Source organism: Monodelphis domestica, chromosome 3, assembly GCF_027887165.1.
Source record: "Monodelphis domestica isolate mMonDom1 chromosome 3, mMonDom1.pri, whole genome shotgun sequence".
In the NCBI taxonomy this organism is placed as follows: domain Eukaryota; kingdom Metazoa; phylum Chordata; class Mammalia; order Didelphimorphia; family Didelphidae; genus Monodelphis; species Monodelphis domestica.
In genome coordinates this window covers 159,881,648-159,901,655 of record NC_077229.1, presented here as the reverse complement: position 1 = coordinate 159,901,655, position 20,008 = coordinate 159,881,648, and the positions used below count along the sequence as shown (strand labels likewise).

Here is a 20,008-nt window from a genome sequence, read left to right as displayed (position 1 = left end):
TAGATTGAATAGGTTATACCTATAAAAGAATCCTGAACATACCTAAAGAGTAGCTATTCAGTATTTGCTTGGAGACTCCAAATGAAGAGGGAGCCAACATACTCCTAAGAAGTACATTTCACTTTTATTAGTTAAACATATATATTTCCTTTAACCAATTTCATAACTGGAAAATTTTCACCATCCTATATACCTTACTTTGAGCTCCCCAGCTTAACAATATTATTCCTAAGATTGGCTAACCAGAGTAGGTTACAGTTAATATGCCCTAGTCAGAACCTTAAGGTTCTGACTAGGGCATATTACAGAAGAATTAATAGTTTCTTAGTCCTGTACCCCAAAGGTGTCAAACAGAACAACACTCCCCAGTGCAGCTGGAACCAGATTAAAATGTAACTGGGAAATAATGTAATAAAATACAAAAAGATACAACAAAACACAAATACTATTAATATGTGGTTTTGAAAGTCAATATAGAGTCCAAATGGATCCTTATGCATGGTTTAGTGGCTCTCATTTCTATCCGGGTTTGACATAGCTGTTGTACACTATTTCCTTCTTAATGTAAGCTAAGATTGCATTAGCATTGTTGGATGCCATATTCTACTCTTTATTAATATTGTGCTAATTCACTAGCATTGAATATACTAATAATCCCTAGATATTTATAACAATAAAAATGCTTCACCATCAATGTGAGAATGCTTACAGAGGATATGCTATGCTGGAAGATAGGGCTCAGGTTTAAGAAATAAAAGAGGCTAAAGGTTTATAAATTATTTACAAACCACATAAGTATCATGTCTCCTTTTCTTCATAAGAGAATTAAAAGATACTGGAATTGGCAAGTGCCAAGCAACAGATTAAAAAATAAAACTGACAATAGCTTAACGGAATTGTCTGCACAAAGTAAGACCATCTACTTCTTAGAACAAATGTCAAAATTAAATTAGAAAAAAGGATAAAAATAAAATAACAAGAATAACTATAAAAATTTTAACCTGAGTTATTCAAATGAACCACCGATTTTCTCCAAAATAGGAAATGGAAAAAGGCAAAAATATTTACCTTATCACCATTTCCCACAAAAGCTTAACCAATGTAAAGCAGCTGCCACAACAAGGAATCCAAAAGAGCTTAGAAAAGTTATAGCCAGAAAACATTTAATCTCTTTGCCAAACAGAGAGACTTGCAGCCAAGGGCAACATTAGTATAGAATATAAACTTATTTGTGAAATACAATGGAGAACTATGGCAAAAGATTATAAGAAGTAATGCCTCATAAACCAACAAAAAGCAAGAGAGCAAAAACAAATCTAAAGAAACTTTGGCATGAAACCCTGTTGAGTTACATCATTCCAATACCATGTAGAGATGAAACTGGAAAGAGGACAACAGACACAGAATGGAACACATTTGTCAAGATTTCTGTAACAATCTATTTTCATCATCAGTGACAGAGGAATCACCACATTTGAACTGTAACACCTCAATCCCCAAAGTACTACATGATGAAATTGAAGGGTACTTAAGAAGATGAAATCCCGAAGAGTTGCTGGACCAGACCATGGACTCACTGAGTAAAACCAGGCTGGATGTGACATAATCTTGAAAACAGTGACAGATTGTTTTGTGCAAATTCTCAGGGACGGGAAGCTACAAAAAAGAATGGAAGAAATTAAAGATGACATTATTCCCTAAAAAGGACACTAAAAAACAATAATTATGGACAAATATAGTTTTATTTTACTACCATTTTAATAGAAGAATTTAATAGAAGAATTACAAGAATCATCCAGGCACACACCAAGAAGATATCCTTGCTAAATAAGCTCACTGACATAATTTGAATAATTCACCTATTTTTTTTTTTTTCTGAAATCAGGACAGGATTTGATTCTCTCCAGTACTGTTGCAGCTCTTTTTTTCTACAGTTTGTGAAAGATGACTGACAGAGGTTAAGTGCAGTTCCCAATTCTTTTAGTACACTGGAATCCAAGCCTTCTTGATGGTTTGTACTCATTGGGGGCATCTAGGTGATTTCTCTTTAACACTTAAATTATCTGATATCTCAACCCCCTTTTAATTATTTTTGTTCTTTGCTTCCTCATCAAAAATAATTTCCTTGTGATAAAAAACTGAAGTAAAATCAAATATTTCTGCCTTCTTTCCATTACCTGTCATCATTTTTTTTAAACCCTTACCTTCCGTCTTGGAGTCAATACTGTGTATTGGCTCCAAGGCAGAAGAGTGGTAAGGGCTAGGCAATAGGGGTCAAGTGACTTGCCCAGGGTCACACAGCTGGGAAGTGTCTGAGGCCCTGTCATCATTTCTTTATCTGTTTTAAGAAGTGGTCTTATTACTACTTTAATCTCTTTTTCTTCATAAACATAGGTATGAAATCCCCTCTTTTTGTTCTTATCATTCATCAGCCTACAGTTATATTAATGGCAGATAATGAATAACTTAAAGCACAATAGTTTGGTGAAACCTATGCCATAGCTGTAATAATCTATTTTCAGTTCTATAAAATGCTGTAGCATTTTCTTAATAATGATTTATACATTAGAAAGGATGTAAGGGATATATTATCAAGGAAATGACTTACCAGAAAAAATATGTTGATTATATAGTAAAAGCAACGGAAAGCAGATGGAAAACCCATGTTTTACTATTACCTACAAAAAGCAAAAATATTAAATGCATTGGTGAGACCTTTTGTGGCTAGATGCTCTGAGAGAATATGGATAATACTTGTTCAAACTTAGAAGACAAGGATGAATGAAAAGTCTACATCAATGAGGTCATAATTCCATTGAAGAATTTAAAAACTGAAATAGGTATTCACCACCCCTCTAAGTTCAATCTGAGATTAATAACTTCTGACACACTCATAAGACCTAGTAATTCTTTTGTATTTATCCTTGTTACATGACACTCTTATCTTTTCCTAATGTTTTTATAAAACCTAACTTGATTAATAAGTTATTTGTGTGCACATGTAGACTTACTAGTAGCTGTTCAAAGCAATTGCTTTTGTTTCCTTGTTGAAATTTTTTGTCTCATCAGAATTTCATTGTTGAAATTTAATTTTAATTGAATTTAAATTTAACTTTTTGAGGGGATACACAATTTTTATTTCATTTGTGTAGTTAACTCCTAGCATAGAAACACTCTTCATTGAAGTAGATTAACAATTATTATCAGCAATTATTTTGTAATTTGTAATTTTAGACAATTGTTTGGGAGCTCTGCAAGATTAAGTGATTTACTCCTGGTCTCCTAACTACCATGTATCTGAGGCAAAAATTGAACCCTAAACTTATTGAATCTAACCTAGCAATGTCTCCATATTTACATTCTAAAATTTTAGGTGCTACCCATCCTTTTTAAACAATTTTTGAAATTTTTTCCAAATTCAATGGTACAAGTTAAACTGCCCCTACCTTTCCTAATTTAAAAAATATGCTATAAACTCTAAGCCAGAAGTCATTAATTTCCATGATTGCTGTTATTTTCACCTCAGCAACTAGTTTTTTACTGGTGAGAATCTAGTCTAGAGAATAATTTTCCTTTTGTTACTTCTTGGCATCTTTCAAAAAAATGAAATTATCATCAAAACAAGTAAAATGCTGATCAGCTGCTCTTTTTTTTTTTTTTTTGCAAAGCAAATGCTTTGGTAGGTTTTCAGATTACTGCTACAGCCTTCCTCTACCTTCCAACTTTGAAATTCAGTGATTTGTAAAGAGTTACAACTTGCCCAATTTAAACAAATAATTGACTTTGAAAAATAGGAAATAAACATTGGTAGCAATATTGACTCTATCACCAGTTCTTAGAAATGTTTATTCAATATAAGGTAGTTGTTAAAAGAAGGAAGCCAAAAATCACTTCATTCTCCAAACACTCCAAACATCAATAAAAGAAGCATGGCAACAAAGGACAATATCAATTTAGAGTACAAACAAATTTGGAAAACTTTATTAAAGAAAATGGTGGAAGATTATGAATAGCATTCCCTCACAAAGAAGACAATACTGCAGGAAACTTGGTAGTAGATCCAAGCAAGTCAGATCATCTTATAGTACTTATAGATGAAAGGAAGGAAGAAAACAAATAGCATTGAATGGAGGCAATTTACCAATATTTCTATAGTAGTTTATTCTCATGCTTGATGACAATAGACCCCCACACACACACACATTTTGAATCTTATTCCTCAGTCCCCAATTTACAATAAAGGAAAATTAAAATGAGGTTTAATTAAAAAAAATTTTTTTATTTTATTTTAAAATATTTTTCCATGTTTACGTGATTCATTTTCTTGCCCTCCTCTGTTCTCTCCTCCCTCCCAGAGTGGATAAACAATTCCACTGGGTTGTGTGAATGTTATCACTTGATATGTATTTCCATATTATTCATTTTTGCTATAGAAGAATCAAAAATGAGGTTTAAAGAGACTGGAAAGATCCAAGTTCAAATCCCACATCAATCATTATAATAATTGTGTAGCTTTGGGCAAATCACTTAACTTCTCTTGGCTTCATTTCTTTGTGTTATAGAATGAAAGAGTGGGCCTGTAAGATCTTTTCCAGCTCTAATCTTTGATTCAATTAAAAACACAGAAAAAAAATTGTTTTTCCTGGAGGTGTCACAATTCTAATGGTATTTTGATGAATGAAATTCTTGAGACACAGTATTTCTTAATTTTAAAATAATTTATTAAAAGGGTTAATAGGATTCAAGACATTCTAATCTGGTAAAATATTTTTTTCAATAATCAAAAGACTCCCTCTCCTCAACTCAGGTAACTATATATATACTTTAAGGCATCTCTAATTGGTAAATAGCTAATCAGGGGATGGTCCATCAAATTGTCCATGCCTCCTTATTCCCTTGTGATGAAGGTCACATGGGCAGGAAAAGAGTTGTCTCACTTTTCTATTAACCAAATTTTGTTAAAAGGAAGACATTGATTGGGATTCCTAAGGACAAAGTAAATGTAAAAAGCAGAGTCTCTGACCCAAGACTAATACATAGGAATACCCCAAATTTTCTCTAACCCATGACCTTTAAATAGAAATTAATGTAGTACATGAATTCTCACAGTATTCAGAAGTTGGTTGTCAAGAGAACTTAAATGGAAAAGATTCTAAAGAATGGAAAAGGTCATGATTCCCAGTGTATTAAAAAAGTTTATTTTTTTATAAATGAAAATATTTAGTTTATATTTAAATTAAATATTGATTATGTTCAAAAAAATTACCCTTACCTTCTGTCTTAGAATCAACACTAAGTATCAGTATCAAGGCAGAAGAGTAGTAAAGGCTAAGCAATTGGGGTTAAATGATTTGCTGAAAGTCATACATCTAGGAAGAATCTAAGGCCAAATTTGAACCCAGGACCTTTTATCTCTAAGCCTGGCTCCTCTTCCACCCAGGACCTTCTATCTCTAAGTCTAGTTCCTCTTCCACTGAGTCACCTACTTGCCCCACCTTTCTACTGGGAAGCAAGAAAGCCAGTTTTGTCACCCATGTTAAAATCCCCAAAATAACCTGTACAAGGGCTCGAGTGGCGCCCCCAGAGGGCTGTGAACCACATCAGACACGAAGCAGAAGGCAAGGACTGAGCAAGGCCCTCTAGTGTCACAACACAACTCCCCCCACCCTCAGCTCACCCTGACCCCATCCCCAGGCAGCTGTACCCCAAATCCACTTCAAAGAGAGAGTAAACAGGAGAAAGCCAAAGCCTAAGGGCGGAAGGAGGTGTTCAGAGAAACTCAATGAAGAGCCTGCCTGCCTTGGTCCAGTTTGGGCAAAGGCAAGGCTTGCCTCTCTCCTAAGCTAAAAGCTTACTTTTTACTATTTGCTTCCATTTATTTCCCCCTTAATTGACAATGCACTTTCTTTATACCTATTACTTGCTTCAATATGGATCAGCAATATCATGGATGTTGGCACTCTCACCATTTATGGAGATTACAACTCTTCTGATATTTCTTGACTGTACTTCTATTCTGTATTAGCTATGAATGTCACAGAAATTTACCATAAGTGCTAGGAATCTTTCTTTTAATTTCTTGAGATTGACTTTGGAGACATAGGTGACATCTGGGCAAAAGACAAGACAACAAAAGTGAACGAGCAGCTCTAAAAAGACCCCAGAAAGCCCTCACATCAGAAGCGCTACCCATTCGGGATATCAACCTGTAAGGAATTAAATTTTAAGATAATACTGTGGTTGCCAATTTTAAAATTAATACAGTCCAAGTCAAAATGACTTTCAGTAGCTTTATTTATAAAGAAGTGGAGAGAGTGAAATTAGAGAAATATAAAAGAGGATAGAGGAAATTTCTATCCTACTACACTAAATATTTCTCCAGTGCTTGGCTCAACCTATGCAGGGCTCATTAATCCCTCAGCTGGAGGACTCAGTAGTGAATTAAGCAAGGGTTCAACCCATGTGGCCTCCTCCAGGAAGGGGAGGCCCCTCCAGAACTAATCTCTCCAGAAACCAGGAAAGAAGGTCATCTTGTCACTCAATAGGGGGAAGTTCCAAAGGGAGGAGATCCAGGAGAAGTCTTACCAGAAGCAGTCCAAGAGCCAGAGTCCCAGGTTCAAGTGAAGCTGAAGACCTAAGTCCCAAGGAGAAGTCAAGAAGGAGAAGATCCTTCAATCCAAAAATTCAGGATGAAGACCTCTTGCACAGGAAGTTCATCATCTTTTATAGTCCTTTTTTATATCACTTCCTGTCCTTTCCTCCACTTTACAGGGACTAATTGTAGTCCTTAAATTTGCTTAGCACTGCCCAGGGAGGTAGTCAGTTGTCTCTGGAGTTGTCATCCACTTTAGTAAGTGACTTATGGTCCTCCCCTACTTAGTGTTAAGTAGAGGTCTTCAAACTTTGGTTGATAAGTTCAAAAATAGGTAAGGGTAGAGTCAATCTCTTCTTCACAAACCCCAAACACATGAAGACTCCCTTGTGGTGGAATGGGCAGATGAGAACAATCTATTCCAAGAGCCATGAAAGCATCAAAAGGAAGCCCTGTGGAGCCCTTTGAGATTGATTAGACACTGAAAAAGCCAAGGTCATCTACTGCATCCTGGGTCATAATCAGTAGTCCAAACCTTTGCCCTGCCACAGGACTTTGATGACTCTGCAAGAAAGGGTGAAGCTGATGTCTTTGTGCAATTCTATCTCACTTAAATCCAGTTTATGCACAAGAATAAATAGCAATATAAACTTGACTCAGTTCTTTATATATATATATATATATATTTTTTTTTTTATCAGAGAAACTTGGTGTGAAATTTTTTCCAGTTTCCTGCTTTCCTTCTAATCGTGGTTACATTACATTGGGAGTGTTGCCTAAAACTAAACATTCTGTTTGAAGCTCTGGTCATGTTTTAAAATTTAATGGAACCAAGATTATTCACTTTAACTCCTGTAATACTTTCCATCTCCTATTTGGTCAAAAAATTTTCCCTTATTCATAGATCTGACAGGTAAAATTTTCTGTGTTCTAATACTTTCCTTATGTTATCACCTCTATGTCTTAATCATGTACTAATTCTGACTTTATCTTGGTATGCATTGTGAGATGCTGGTCCACATAAAATAAATTCTTTACTCAGATTTATCCTGTTTAGTTAGCTAAAAGAAAAATGTCCTAATGCCTCTCATTTTAACATCTATAGTATAATATAAATATACAAAGATAAGCATTTCTAACATGACCAGAGCTTCAAACAGAATGTTTAGTTTTAGGCAACACTCCCAGTATAAATATAACTATTAAAGTATGTACATAAATGTCTAAAGGAAGCATTTCTAAATTTTCCCAAAATGAAAGAAATTCTAGATGTATTCTATCCTTTACTGTTTCAACTGTGGTACAGAAGAGTAATTATCAGTTTGGGAAGTCTACTGTAAAATGACCAAAATGATCTCACTCGAAATGGTTCCCAAAGATTCCCTTATGCTTTAAAACATGAGCAATTTTTCCCTTTCTAAAAAAAATAGTTAATTTCAAATGAATGGCTGGCACATTTAAAGAAATATAATGCAAACTACAGCCCACTTGGTGGAAATAATGGAAATGCCTCAATGCTCAAATGTGTAGACAGAAAGGGCATAGTATCTTGCGTATTTAGGGACCTATATTAAATTGCATAATCTTTTTTAAAGATACATAAAGGCACTATTCAGTAAATTTCTGGAATAATTCCATGTAAATCTGGCAGCTTGTTTAGTAGGATTGATCTCCAGGGAAAATTGCCTTCCAAACATTAAATCTGAACAATGATAACTTCTACAGACTTGTAACCAAAGATAACAAAAAGCTTTCCTTTTAATTGAGTCATTTTCCCCTAACTACTAAAGGATAATGGGAGTCATTCATTAAATTATATTCACAGAATTATAGAGTTTGAAAGTACCTCAAAGTCCATCTAGACCAACCTGTAACTTCATCTACTACACACCCAACAGATAAATTTCTAACCTTTGTTTGAAAACCTGCAGTCAGGAGAAGTCCACAAGGCCCTGCCATTTCATCTTTGGATAGCTCTAATTTGTTTATGCATTTAGGCAATAGACTGAAGAAGAAGCTCTGTGCCTTTCTTGGAACTAACCCAGCTGGACATCCAACACTCTGATAAGCTGATCCACTATCCCAGGAAGCAAGATAGGTCTACTGCAGCTTGTTCTACTCCAACCAACTGGTCCTGCATTTAGAATACTATGTATAAAGATGTGTGCCCCAAAGACTTGGAAATACATTTTTTCCAACTTCATAAATGAGACTTCCATAGAGTAGGACAGAGGAATGGTGATGTCACCATTCAAGATTGTGGCTTTAAAATAGAGAGGACTCTATACTCTGAATCCCTCATAACCTAACCTAGAAAGCAGCATTTCCTAATATTCTCCTCCAAGGGTAGCCCTTCCCCTAACACCTCCCCCACTCCCCACCTCCACTCAACTCATATTCAAAAGGTCTGAGAGTGTCCTCTCAGCCAGTTTCTTGTTGTCTTCTGTTTGCTGACTCATGAATATATTTGATGGAGGGGAAATATGACAAAATGTACTTGAATTTTATTTATTAGCTATGTAGTTAAATGAAAATCACTCCTACTTGATATGATATATAGGAAAAGATGTGGATTCTATGCCAGAAGACCTTGGATCAAAACCTGCCCCTCCCATTTTTATCTTGTGACCTTTAGGAAGAGATTTAACCTTTAAGTCTTGATTTACTTTATAGGTCTACTGCAGCTTGTTCTACTCCAACCAACTGGTCCTGCATTTAGAATACTATGTATAAAGATGTGTGCCCCAAAGACTTGGAAATACATTTTTTCCAACTTCATAAATGAAATGTAAAATGTAAAGTGAAATGTAAAATGAAGGGATTTTACTTGTATTGGATCTCCTCTAAGCTCTAACTTTCAAGCTCTCTATGATCCTATGATTCTAGACTGCTTTCTCCAATGCTAATAACTAATCCAAAAGTTTATTCTCGGTCCTCATCCTTCTGGACATATTTTTAGCATCTAATATTGCTACTACTCCCTCTTATTATATATTTGTTTTGTTTTTAGTTTTTTTTAAACCCATATCTTCCATCTTAGACTCTGTGTATTGGTTCCAAGGCAGAAGAGTGGCAAGAGCTAGGCAATAAGACTTGCCCAAGGTCACACTGCTAGGAAGTGTCTGAGGTCAGTTTTAAATCCAGAACCTCCCATTTCTGGGTCTGGCTCTCAATCCACTGAGTCACCCAGCTGCCCCCCTAATACTTGAGTTTTCTTGAAATTACTTTCTCCTGGTTTTCCTCCAACCTGTTTGACCACTTCAGTTTCTTTTGCTGGCTAATCATCCATATTCTGTACCCTAAGAGTGCCCCCTAAAATTACATCTTGAGTACTTTTTTCCTTCTCTCTTTTTGTGATCTCAGAGGTTTCAATGGATTAATTTACCACCTCTCTATATATAACTCCCAGATCTACATATCCAGTCATAGCTTCTATTAAAAACTTCAATCCCTCATCACCAAGTGACTGTTGTACATTTCCAAATGGACATTCAACAGGCACCTTAAACGTAACATGTCTGAAACTAAGGATTTGCTAATAAATGTTTAACAACCAATTCACAAAAAAAATATTATGTATGGCACTTTTAAATTTAATCTGCAAAATTGATATTTTCTTTTATCACTTAAAACAACTATTTAATTTCTGTCTTAGTAACAACACTAAGACAGATGGGCAAGGTTAGTCAAACAGGTTTAAGTGACATGCCCAGGGTTACATAGCTAGGAAGTGTCTGAGATCAGATTTGAACCCAGGCCTTGCTCTCTATCCACTGTGCCACCTAGCTGCCCTTCATCACTTTCTTAACAATCAACAAAACAATAAATCAAGCTTTCATTTATAGCATCTATAGATTTATGAAGTATAATGCTCTCAATGGGTCTTGTCAATTAGTAAGAGCTACTTACATCATGCCAGATGTGCTCTTTCTCCAAAAAGCCACCATTCCTTCAAACCTTTTTATTTCTGCTGAGAGCATCATTATCTTTTTCCAATCACCTATATAAATAATCTTGGAGCCATTCTCAACTCTTCCTTCTCCCTCATCCTGAATATTTGATGAGGTGCCATGTCTTGCTAAATCTACAACCATATCTTTTCCTCTAATCTATCCCCTTTACACCATTAAATCAATTCAATTAACAAATTAAGCATTTGTTAAGTGTGACCTACTCTGTGACCTGCTAGGTGCTCAGGACAGAAAGGCAAAAATAAGAGTCCATATCCCAAGAGTTGGAATTTTATTGGAGAAAACAATATGTGTACATATAAATAAATGCAAAATATATACAAACTATATACAAATGTTACTAATGGTGGGTGTTGATGAGGTAAAGGGAGGAATCATCAGGCAAAGGATCAAGAAAGGCCTAATGTGGGAAATGGGACTTTTTAAGAAACTAGAAATCAAAAAAGATGGAAGCAAGAATGGAATACATTCTAGGCATGAGAGTATGTGTGTGAAGGCATAGAAACTGAAGATGGACTCATGTGTATGAGTTGCATCAGATAAAGTGGTTTAATTGTAACATAGAATATGTGAGGCAAGTAATAAGTAATAACTCTGGAAAGGTAGACTGGAGCTAGATTTGTCAAACAAATGAGTTTGTATTTCATCCTGGAAGCATTAAGAAGCCACTGGAGTTCCAGAAACAAGGCTTTCCATTTCCAGAAAGACACAGGAATCTCAGCAACTGTCAATCCTTCTTGCATACTCTGGATCTGAAAATAGCTTGATGTTCCTTCTCTTCATTAAGTTTCTTCAAATTACTTGGACAATTTCAAGGAAGTGTAGTTTCTCAGTTCCACCTGTGCATCCCTTGTAGTTTCCAAGTCTTTGGCTTCTCTCATTCATTCTTCTGATTCTTGCTTTCCAACATATTTCTCACCACTCTCATAAATTTCCATCTTTGAAATGAAGTTATCAAAATATATGTTGATTTAATTTGGAGGGTTTTTCTATAATTTCTCTACTCATTCCTCTGCAACCAGTTTTGTTATATAAACTACAACTATTTTTTTCATAACCTTTTACATAGATTCTCATATGTATTGTTACAATGAGATGACCGAATGAACTATGAAACATTACTTGCTGCCTTTGGTTACAGAAACCATAAAATATACTTTTCAATAAATCACAAAAATCATATTTAGTGGACCCTGAAATACTTAGACTAATGTGAGAGCCTCCTAATTGGAATGCTGGCTGTTAATCTTGCCCTTTTCATATTCATGCTCTGCTCAGTACTCAAATGGATGTGTACGCACCTCAAATTAGATGTTCTCTCCAAAGATGCATATCACTACCTATTCTTGCCTAACTATATGGACTCTTATCCATGTTCTTCCATAGGATTACTGCAGCCCTTCTTTTCTTTTTTTTCTGATAAAAGAGAAAGATTAGTGAAGTACTCAGTTAACTTATTCTTACTCTATATCCAATATCTTATTCCAGTACTTTCACCTATACCTATAATTTATGCTGTTTGAATTTGGAAAATCCTATTATTTTATTATGGTAGAATTCTACAACAGAAATCTATGCATAAGCTGTAATTAACATGTGGTCTTTTTGCAAATGCTTATCATAAGTATTTATAAATGATGTAAATGTTAGGTCTTATTTTTATTGTTAATTATTCCTTTTAATTCTAGGAACAGGAAGTAGAGTTCCTAGATCTATAAGCTTCAGCCATAGAGTCTTGAAGACAAGATTCTAGACTAGATGTTATTACCAGTTCAGTCAGGAAGCCCTAAGAAACCAAACTCCCTAGATGAAAGCCTACTGGAACTTTGGACTTGGAATTTTGTGGGTCTTCTACTATATAGGAACTGAGTGAAGTAGTATAGAATTCCCTTACCTCTCCAGAGACTGAGGTGTCAAGAATGGATTATATTTTACTAAATATTGGGATGGGAGAAATGTTTGTATATTTATTTTTGCATTGAAACAAGTCTTTGAAATAAATATTCCTTTGTAAAAGTTAATTTGACCATTCAGTATTTCAATGGAACTGGGGTGTTTGGATCCCTAAAATTGGAGACAATACTATCAATTGCATCTTGCGCTAGAAACTCCTAACTTTTCAAGAGTATCCAAGAATCTTGAGGGCAAAGTAAAATGCGAACAAACCTGTACTACAAGCAATAAGGGCAATGGTTGTGTTACATACAGATGGAGAAACTGAGCCTCAAAGAGGGTAAATGGCTTTCTGGTGGTCAGACAGTTATTAAATCTCAGAGCTAGAGTTGAAATAGAGCTACTTTAAAATAGAGCTACTGTATCAGCAGATAAGGTCCTGGAATGGAATAGTAACAATGGGAATAGAATGGAGTGAATGATAGTAAACTATATACATAGCTGATGAAGGGATATCAGGTAAGACCATATCAAGAAGGTATTAACACATAAATTACAGAATCAGAGGATAGGTTTAGAAGGGACCTCAGGTCATTTAGTCCAAACCTGTCCTTCAACAAGAGCCTTCTTTACAATACAGCTAACATGAACAAATTCAAAATAAACATTTGCTAAATGTAGATAAAAATATAGCTAAATATAAAACAGAATAATATATGCTAAGTATTTTAGAAAGGTATGATGCAAAGTGTTATATACTTGAGGGAAAAAATCATTAAGGGCAGGTAGAAATTACAATGAGAAAATGGCATCAATATGAAAAGGGAAGGAAGGAAAGAAATTTCAATGAGGAACATTGTGAGAAAATGTATTAAGGACAGAAAACTGAGACATAGTATGGAGGCAGAAAAACTGGAAAATGAAGAGTTCTGTTTCTTAGAACACAGACTGCTTGGAAGACAATAGTATCAGATAAAGTTGGATGAAGGAAGGAATGGGATCAACAGGATAGGTGGAGAGATTAGCATTATAGAACATTCAATATAAATAAAAAATTTTTCTTTTAAAGAATGGTGTCTGTTATGTTTTCTATTACTCAAGAAAGATAAGAAATAGAGAAAAATTCAGAGAAACTACAATGATCCAGAAGTAGGAGAGGAAAAGACTAGGATTAAAAAATGAAGATTCTTTAACTCAGAAAGGTAAAAACTAAGCAGTGTACTATATAATTATATCTTGAATGATGTGGATTAGTTGAATATGTTATTTTGGCCCCTAAATCCAGAATATTAGCAGGATGTGTTTCCATTAGGCACTTGATCTAAATTAATTGAGAAGAAACGAAAATATTCTTACTTGAGGTAGAACAAGTTAACACATTAGTTTTCAATTCATAAATCACAGAGCCATGATGAAAGTGTTCAGGGATCCAACTTTATCTTGTAAGGTATATGTCAAAAAATCTAGGCATTTGTCTTCCAAAACATTTTGATACTCTTTTCAGAAACAGAATATGAACATTGAGTTGGACTGATCTGACAATGGCTCTGACCTAATATGGCAATTCTTTTTTTTTTTTTAAACCCATACCTTCCCTCTTGGAGTCAATACTGTGTATTGGCTCCAAGGCAGAAGAGTGGTAAGGGCTAGGCAATGGGGGTCAAGTGACTTGCCCAGGGTCACACAGTTGGGAAGTGTCTGAGGCCAGATTTGAACCTAGAACCTCCCGTCTCTAGGCCTGGTTCTCAATCCACTGAGCTACCCAAATGCCCCCATAATATAGCAATTCTAATATGTAAACAAAGGATAAAGAAACTACATTGCTTCTTTCAGTTTCAATTACTTTTTTCCCCTACAAAGATAAAAATAGTTCAGATTTTCAAAAATTAAAAGAGAAAATAAAGTGTCTGTAGGAAAAGAAGTGAGAGAGATCAGAGATCTAGAGTTAATTATAAAGTAAATCATGAAGCATCAGAGACACCTGAGTTCAGATCCCAACTTAAAAGACTTAGGAACTTTATGATCTTTGACAAGTCTCTTAATCTCTCTCAGCCTTAATTTTCTCATCTTTAAAATGGGGATAGTAATAGCATCTTTCTTAAAGGATTATTGTTTTATACATATATAAATCCATGTATGCATATAGGTATATATGCACATATACATATATATTTAATAGTATACTATAAACTTTAGAGGGATTTCAGGTCCAGGTCTCTATGGAACTATGATCTAAGTTGAGCAGTGGACTTGGAGGACTTCAGTTTAAATTCAAACTCTGGAATTTTACTATTTGCCTGGGTATAATCTTGGGAAAGTCACTTAACTGAATCTTTAATCTGAGAATATTCCAATTTCTCAAAGAGTTAGACTAAATTATATCTAAGATCCTTTCAAATTTTTTATCTTAAGCACTTGCTTGTGTGTTTAATATGGGGGTTGAGACTGGGAGTCCATTAAAAGATGGAAATATAAGGAAGTAAATTTGAAATTGAGTTTCAAAAGCCTAGAAGGGCAGTAGAAATGGACTAAAGTATGGATGAACAGTTACTTTAAAAATGAAACAAGGACCCCAGGCTTTATACTTAAAGTATATAAAAGGCAGGAAAGGATACTGTGTTGAGAAAACAGAAGAGGTCTCCAGTAGGGACACAACTGGACAAAGAGCACTGGTAATAATAATAACACAAAATAATACTTAAATGCTTTTAAATTTGCAAAATGCTTTTTATATGTTTTCTCATTTGATAAGCCTCATACCTATCCTGTGAAATAGTTCTTGTTGATCCTATCTCCATTTTATGAAGTAATTGTGGTTCAGAGTAATTATCAGAGTAATTAGATTACCTAATCATTATCAGAGTATGTATTTGAATACTGGTTTTCTTGATTTCAAGTTTACTTGCCTCTGAGACTTGAAAGTCAATATGCTCTAGCCACTTAGTTACAAATTTAACAAAAAGTAATTGTAGGGCATGGGAAAGAAAACAGGTATAGAAGTCAGAAAGAGGTATTTGTAGTGACAGGCAGAAGTTGGTCAATCAAGCAACGAACATTTGTTAAATGAGGGGACCCAATGACTGGGGACCCAAGAAAAGGCAAAACAGTCCCTGATCTCAAGGAGCTCATAATTCAGTGGGAGAGACATCACATCATGAAAACAATTATATACAAACAACTTTATAATTTATTTTTATATATGTTATATATAATCTTGTTTATATGTAAATATAAAATATATACATACAAATACACATATGTACATATAATAAATCTTCTTTGTACATAATTGATGAAAAATGACTAAACTGAGTTTTGAGAGATTAAGTGACTTGTCTGGGATTGCCCTTCAATATTTCTCAATCTTCCCATCTATCCATCCACCCATTTATCTATCTAAAATTAAAAATAATCAAAATAGGGAGGAGATATACTTTAGAAATGGACAAAATCCCCAGAGTTTGGGCCGCAGCTTTCAGTACCTGTCATCCTACCTTCTTCACGCCCCTTCACTTGGCCCCGCCCCTGCATGACTCTGCCTCCTTAATTCCGAGCCTTTACGCAGCAGCAGGCCCACGTGCACCGCTTTCCTCAGCCCACCTCCCTCTTCTCGGCCAATGGACTCGCTAGTACGTCATCAGTTACCGCCTACGGCGCCGATCACGTGACACCCGGCCGCTGCCCTCCTCTTGCGTTGCCGCGGGTTTGAGGAAAATGGCGAAGGTTTCCGAGCTCTATGATGTGACCTGGGAAGGTAACCGTTTAGAGGTTGGGGCTGGAAGGGTACAGAAGAGCCAGAGCTCCTGATGTTCCTGGGAATCTGGGTCATGTTTCTCCTCCTGCGGATTGCCATGCTTGATTTCTAGCATTGTGAGATGAACCGGGGTCTGAGGTGGACCCCGGCCTAGGCCCTGGGCGGCGGCCTGGGACTGGCCACTTTGGGCTGGCTTCTTCAGGTTTGCTCACCGGTGGACCTGTCTCACTTATCCTGGGTTCTCCCTAACGTCTAGGCGGGATACGAGGCAGTTGTTTACTACGACGGAGGCAGTGCAGGTGATTAGAGCGGTCCCAAGGATGTAGTGCTGGGCCCTGGCGGTGACACCCGAATGAAGGAGAGGGTTTATGAAAAGTCCTTAGACTGTTACGTACTTAGTTTTAAAGGCTCCATTTCCCCCTCTTTGTTTCATCTATAGTTCCATTCATTTTTTCTCCTGCCAGATCGTCAGTCAGTGGATGAAAAATTCTAGGCCCCCATTTACTCTGGCAGATCCTTGAGAGCCCAAGCATTTCGCTGTGCTTGACTTGAGCACACGGTGCGTGTACTTTATGCCTGGAATACCCTCAGTCTCGCTGAACTGAGTTAGTTAGCCTTTATTAAGTGCTTTTTATGTGCCAGGCATTGTGCTAAATGTTGGGGATACAAAAAGAAGCAAAAGACAGTACCTGCCTCTAAGAATCTTACAGTCAAATGGGGGAGACAATATGTAAACAAATATATACAAACTAAGCTATATACAGGATAAATTGGAAATAATTTACAGAGGGAAGGTACAATAAAGAAGCACTGAGGAAAACATCCAATAAAAGATGGGATTTTAGTTTTGACTAAACGAAACTAAAGAGGTCAGTAAGTGAAGTGGAGGCAAGGAAAAGTATTCCATGCATTGGGAGACAGCCAGAGAAAATGCAGAGAGATGGAGTATCTTGTTAGTGGAATAGTCAGCAGAGCAGTGCCACTGGGTAGAATGGTATGAGTTGGAGAGGAAAAAGGCTGGAAATGTAGGTGGCCCCTAGATTATAATGGACTTTGAATGCCAAACAATTTTATATTTGTACCCTGAGGCAATAAAGAGCCATTGGAATTTATTGTGCAGGGGTTAAGGAGGTGGAGGACTTAACCTGCATTTTAGAAAAATTTCTTCAGTCTCTAAATGAAGGATGAATTGAAATGGGAAGAGACTTGAGGTAGAGGGATAGATAGGTAGATATCTTAACACGTGTATGATAAATTAGAGTTGAGCTGAGGGAAGACCCTACCTAGCATTAAAGGCAGATCAGGTAAGGCTTCTTGTGATTGGTGAACTTTAAACTTGGTCTTTAAAGAAGCCAGAGTTACTGGGATAAGGAGGAAGTGCATTTCAGGCTTGGGGGACAGCCAGTGAAAATACTGTCAGATTTAGTGTAAAGAGGCCAGTGTTACTGGATCAAAGAGTACATGGTACAAAGTGAGGTGTAAGAAGTCTAGTTTTGAATACCAAACAATGAATTTATATTTGATCCTGAAATTCATAGGGAACCAATGAAATTTATTGAATAGAGATATTCTTAACCTAGAATTTGTGAACTTTATTTAAAATTTATTTTGATAACTCTCAATAAATTGGTTTCCTTTTTAATCCTATTTATGTTTTTAAAAGCATCATTCTGAAAAAGATTCATAGTCTTTACCAGACTGCTAAAGGGAATATGACATTTGAACTCCCAAACAAGATCATTTAGCATATATAATACTAATGATGTGTATAGGTTGTCAAAAAAAGTTTTAAGAAGCCTTGGCTTATTTGGTAATCTTGAGCATTGAACAACTTGGGTTGACATCCTGTGTCACCATGGGCAGATAAGTAGCTAAACTTCTCTGAACCTAGGGTTTCCTCTTTGTACACTGATAATCAAAATATCTACAAAATATTTTTGGCAAGCTTCATCTGCTTCAATTAAAATATTCTGATGGAAATCCACTTTAAAAAGTGTTTGATAGGAACACTCAGAATTAGATTTTCATTTAGCGTCTTAAGAACTATAATGGAAGACTAATGGTCAGAATTCTTTCCTTGCTGGTATAAAAAAATCTTTTGGCAAATTGGAGATGGTTTGTTTCTTGATTTTGAAAATTTTTTGTGCATTTTTTTACTTCATATGAGAGAAAAACAAAAGCAAGCTACTTTATATTATTTGGAAAAAGACTACTACTATAAGTAAAATTTTAGTGTATAATGTCTATAAATAATTTCTTCAAAAAGCAGTGGAGTGGAAAGACTATTAGGCTGGAATTAAAAGTGAATTCTAGGTCTGACAAGGGCAATAACTAGTGGGGTGGACTTGAACAAATTGTTTGGGCTATAAAGTGTGTATATAACCTGTCACTTAGAAGATCTAGACTGCTGGTCCTATTTATGCCATAAAGTACTTCTGTGACTTTGACACATTCAGGGGCTTTTGAATCCTGATTTTTCTGTATATAGAATATGTTCATTTGGTCCTATTTTCAGAAAATGTGAATTCAGGTTCTGTTCTGATACTTGTTAACTTGTAGACAAGTCACTTCATTATTTTTGAGCTTCAGTTTTCTTATCTGTTATGTAGAAAAATGCTTGCATTTCCTATTTCAGAGTTGTTGGGAAGAAAGTATTTAAAGCACTATATAAATGTGAGTTATTGCTATCATTTATTATTAAGTCTTGGAAGTTTTGTTAAGCAGTTATGATAGTTGATAGACTTAAAATAATTTCATCTCTCCTATCCTTTTCTTTTTCTAGACAAACTTAGGTTGAAAAAGAAGAGGAACTATCTCACCTAAAAATAGTTTGTAGAGTTTTATTCTTTGGAAATTCATATTTGGGGATAGTTTCCTTATAAATCCATTTGTGTATTTTCAGGAAAGTATAGTTATAGAAAACATTCTCCTTTTAGTTTTTGGAAGTCAAACTAATGTCTAAAATTGTGTACTTCTTGAGCCCATATTATAGTAGAACCTTGAATGCCAAAAAACTTTTGCAAATGCAAACTTTGCACATATACTGATTTACTGCAATTGTACATTGATTAAGAAAATATGCTTACAAGTGCTTTTAAATGGATTTATTTTATTAATATCTACATAATTTGAAAAAATGCAATATATATTATGAACCCTGTTTATTATATAGCAGATACATTTATTTAATATTTACTATTTATATAATTATTTAAGTTTCTCAATTATGGATTGAGAGACCTCTTGCATCTCTAGGACTACAGATTGGGAACTAGTCAAGCATTATATATATATATATTTTTTTTTGTTTCTTTTGTTTTGTTTTTAAATCCTTACCTTCCCTCTTGGAGTCAATATTGTGTATTGGCTCCAAGGCAGAAGAGTGGTAAGGGCTAGTCAATGGGGGTCAAGTGACTTTCCCAGGGTCACACAGCTGGGAAGTGTCTAAGGTCGGATTTGAACCTAGGACCTCCTGTCTCTAGGCCTGGCTCTCAATCCACTGAGCTACCCAGCTTCCCCCTCAAGCATTATATTTTGAAATAGATGGTAAAATCAGAAATGACTATTTGCTGAGCAGCTGATATATGCCCTGATGGAAGCCTGAAAGAATGACAAATCAAAATGTATACTTTTGTACTATCACTGTGCAACTTCTTTTATTGTAGAATTTTGGATTTGAAATTCTTTAAAAGTCATCTAGCTCATTTGCCTACCTGATGCATGTTATGATGGCTTTCTACCTACTACCTCATGCTTAGGGATGTTGAAATTATGAATGTTGAAAAATCAATTGTAGTA

General features: G+C 35.4%; 1 protein-coding gene and 1 long non-coding RNA gene across 2 annotated transcripts in view; one reads left to right on the top strand and one right to left on the bottom strand.

The window, feature by feature from the left end:
• Window positions 1–1,146: 1,146 nt before the first annotated feature.
• Window positions 1,147–20,008, bottom strand: part of LOC130458344 (uncharacterized) — a 64,190-nt gene continuing 45,328 nt past the window's right edge. Inside the window, exons 2-4 of the long non-coding RNA XR_008917533.1 lie at window positions 11,865–11,979; window positions 2,609–2,678; window positions 1,147–1,656 (exon numbers count right to left, since the gene is read on the bottom strand). This is a non-coding gene — a long non-coding RNA (uncharacterized LOC130458344). The remainder of the gene's footprint in view (window positions 1,657–2,608; window positions 2,679–11,864; window positions 11,980–20,008) is intronic.
• Window positions 16,063–20,008, top strand: part of EMC2 (ER membrane protein complex subunit 2) — a 59,883-nt gene continuing 55,937 nt past the window's right edge. The window contains exon 1 of the mRNA XM_007488221.3: window positions 16,063–16,210. Coding sequence (XP_007488283.1) covers window positions 16,171–16,210 — 40 coding nt within the window. The 5' untranslated portion in view covers window positions 16,063–16,170. The remainder of the gene's footprint in view (window positions 16,211–20,008) is intronic.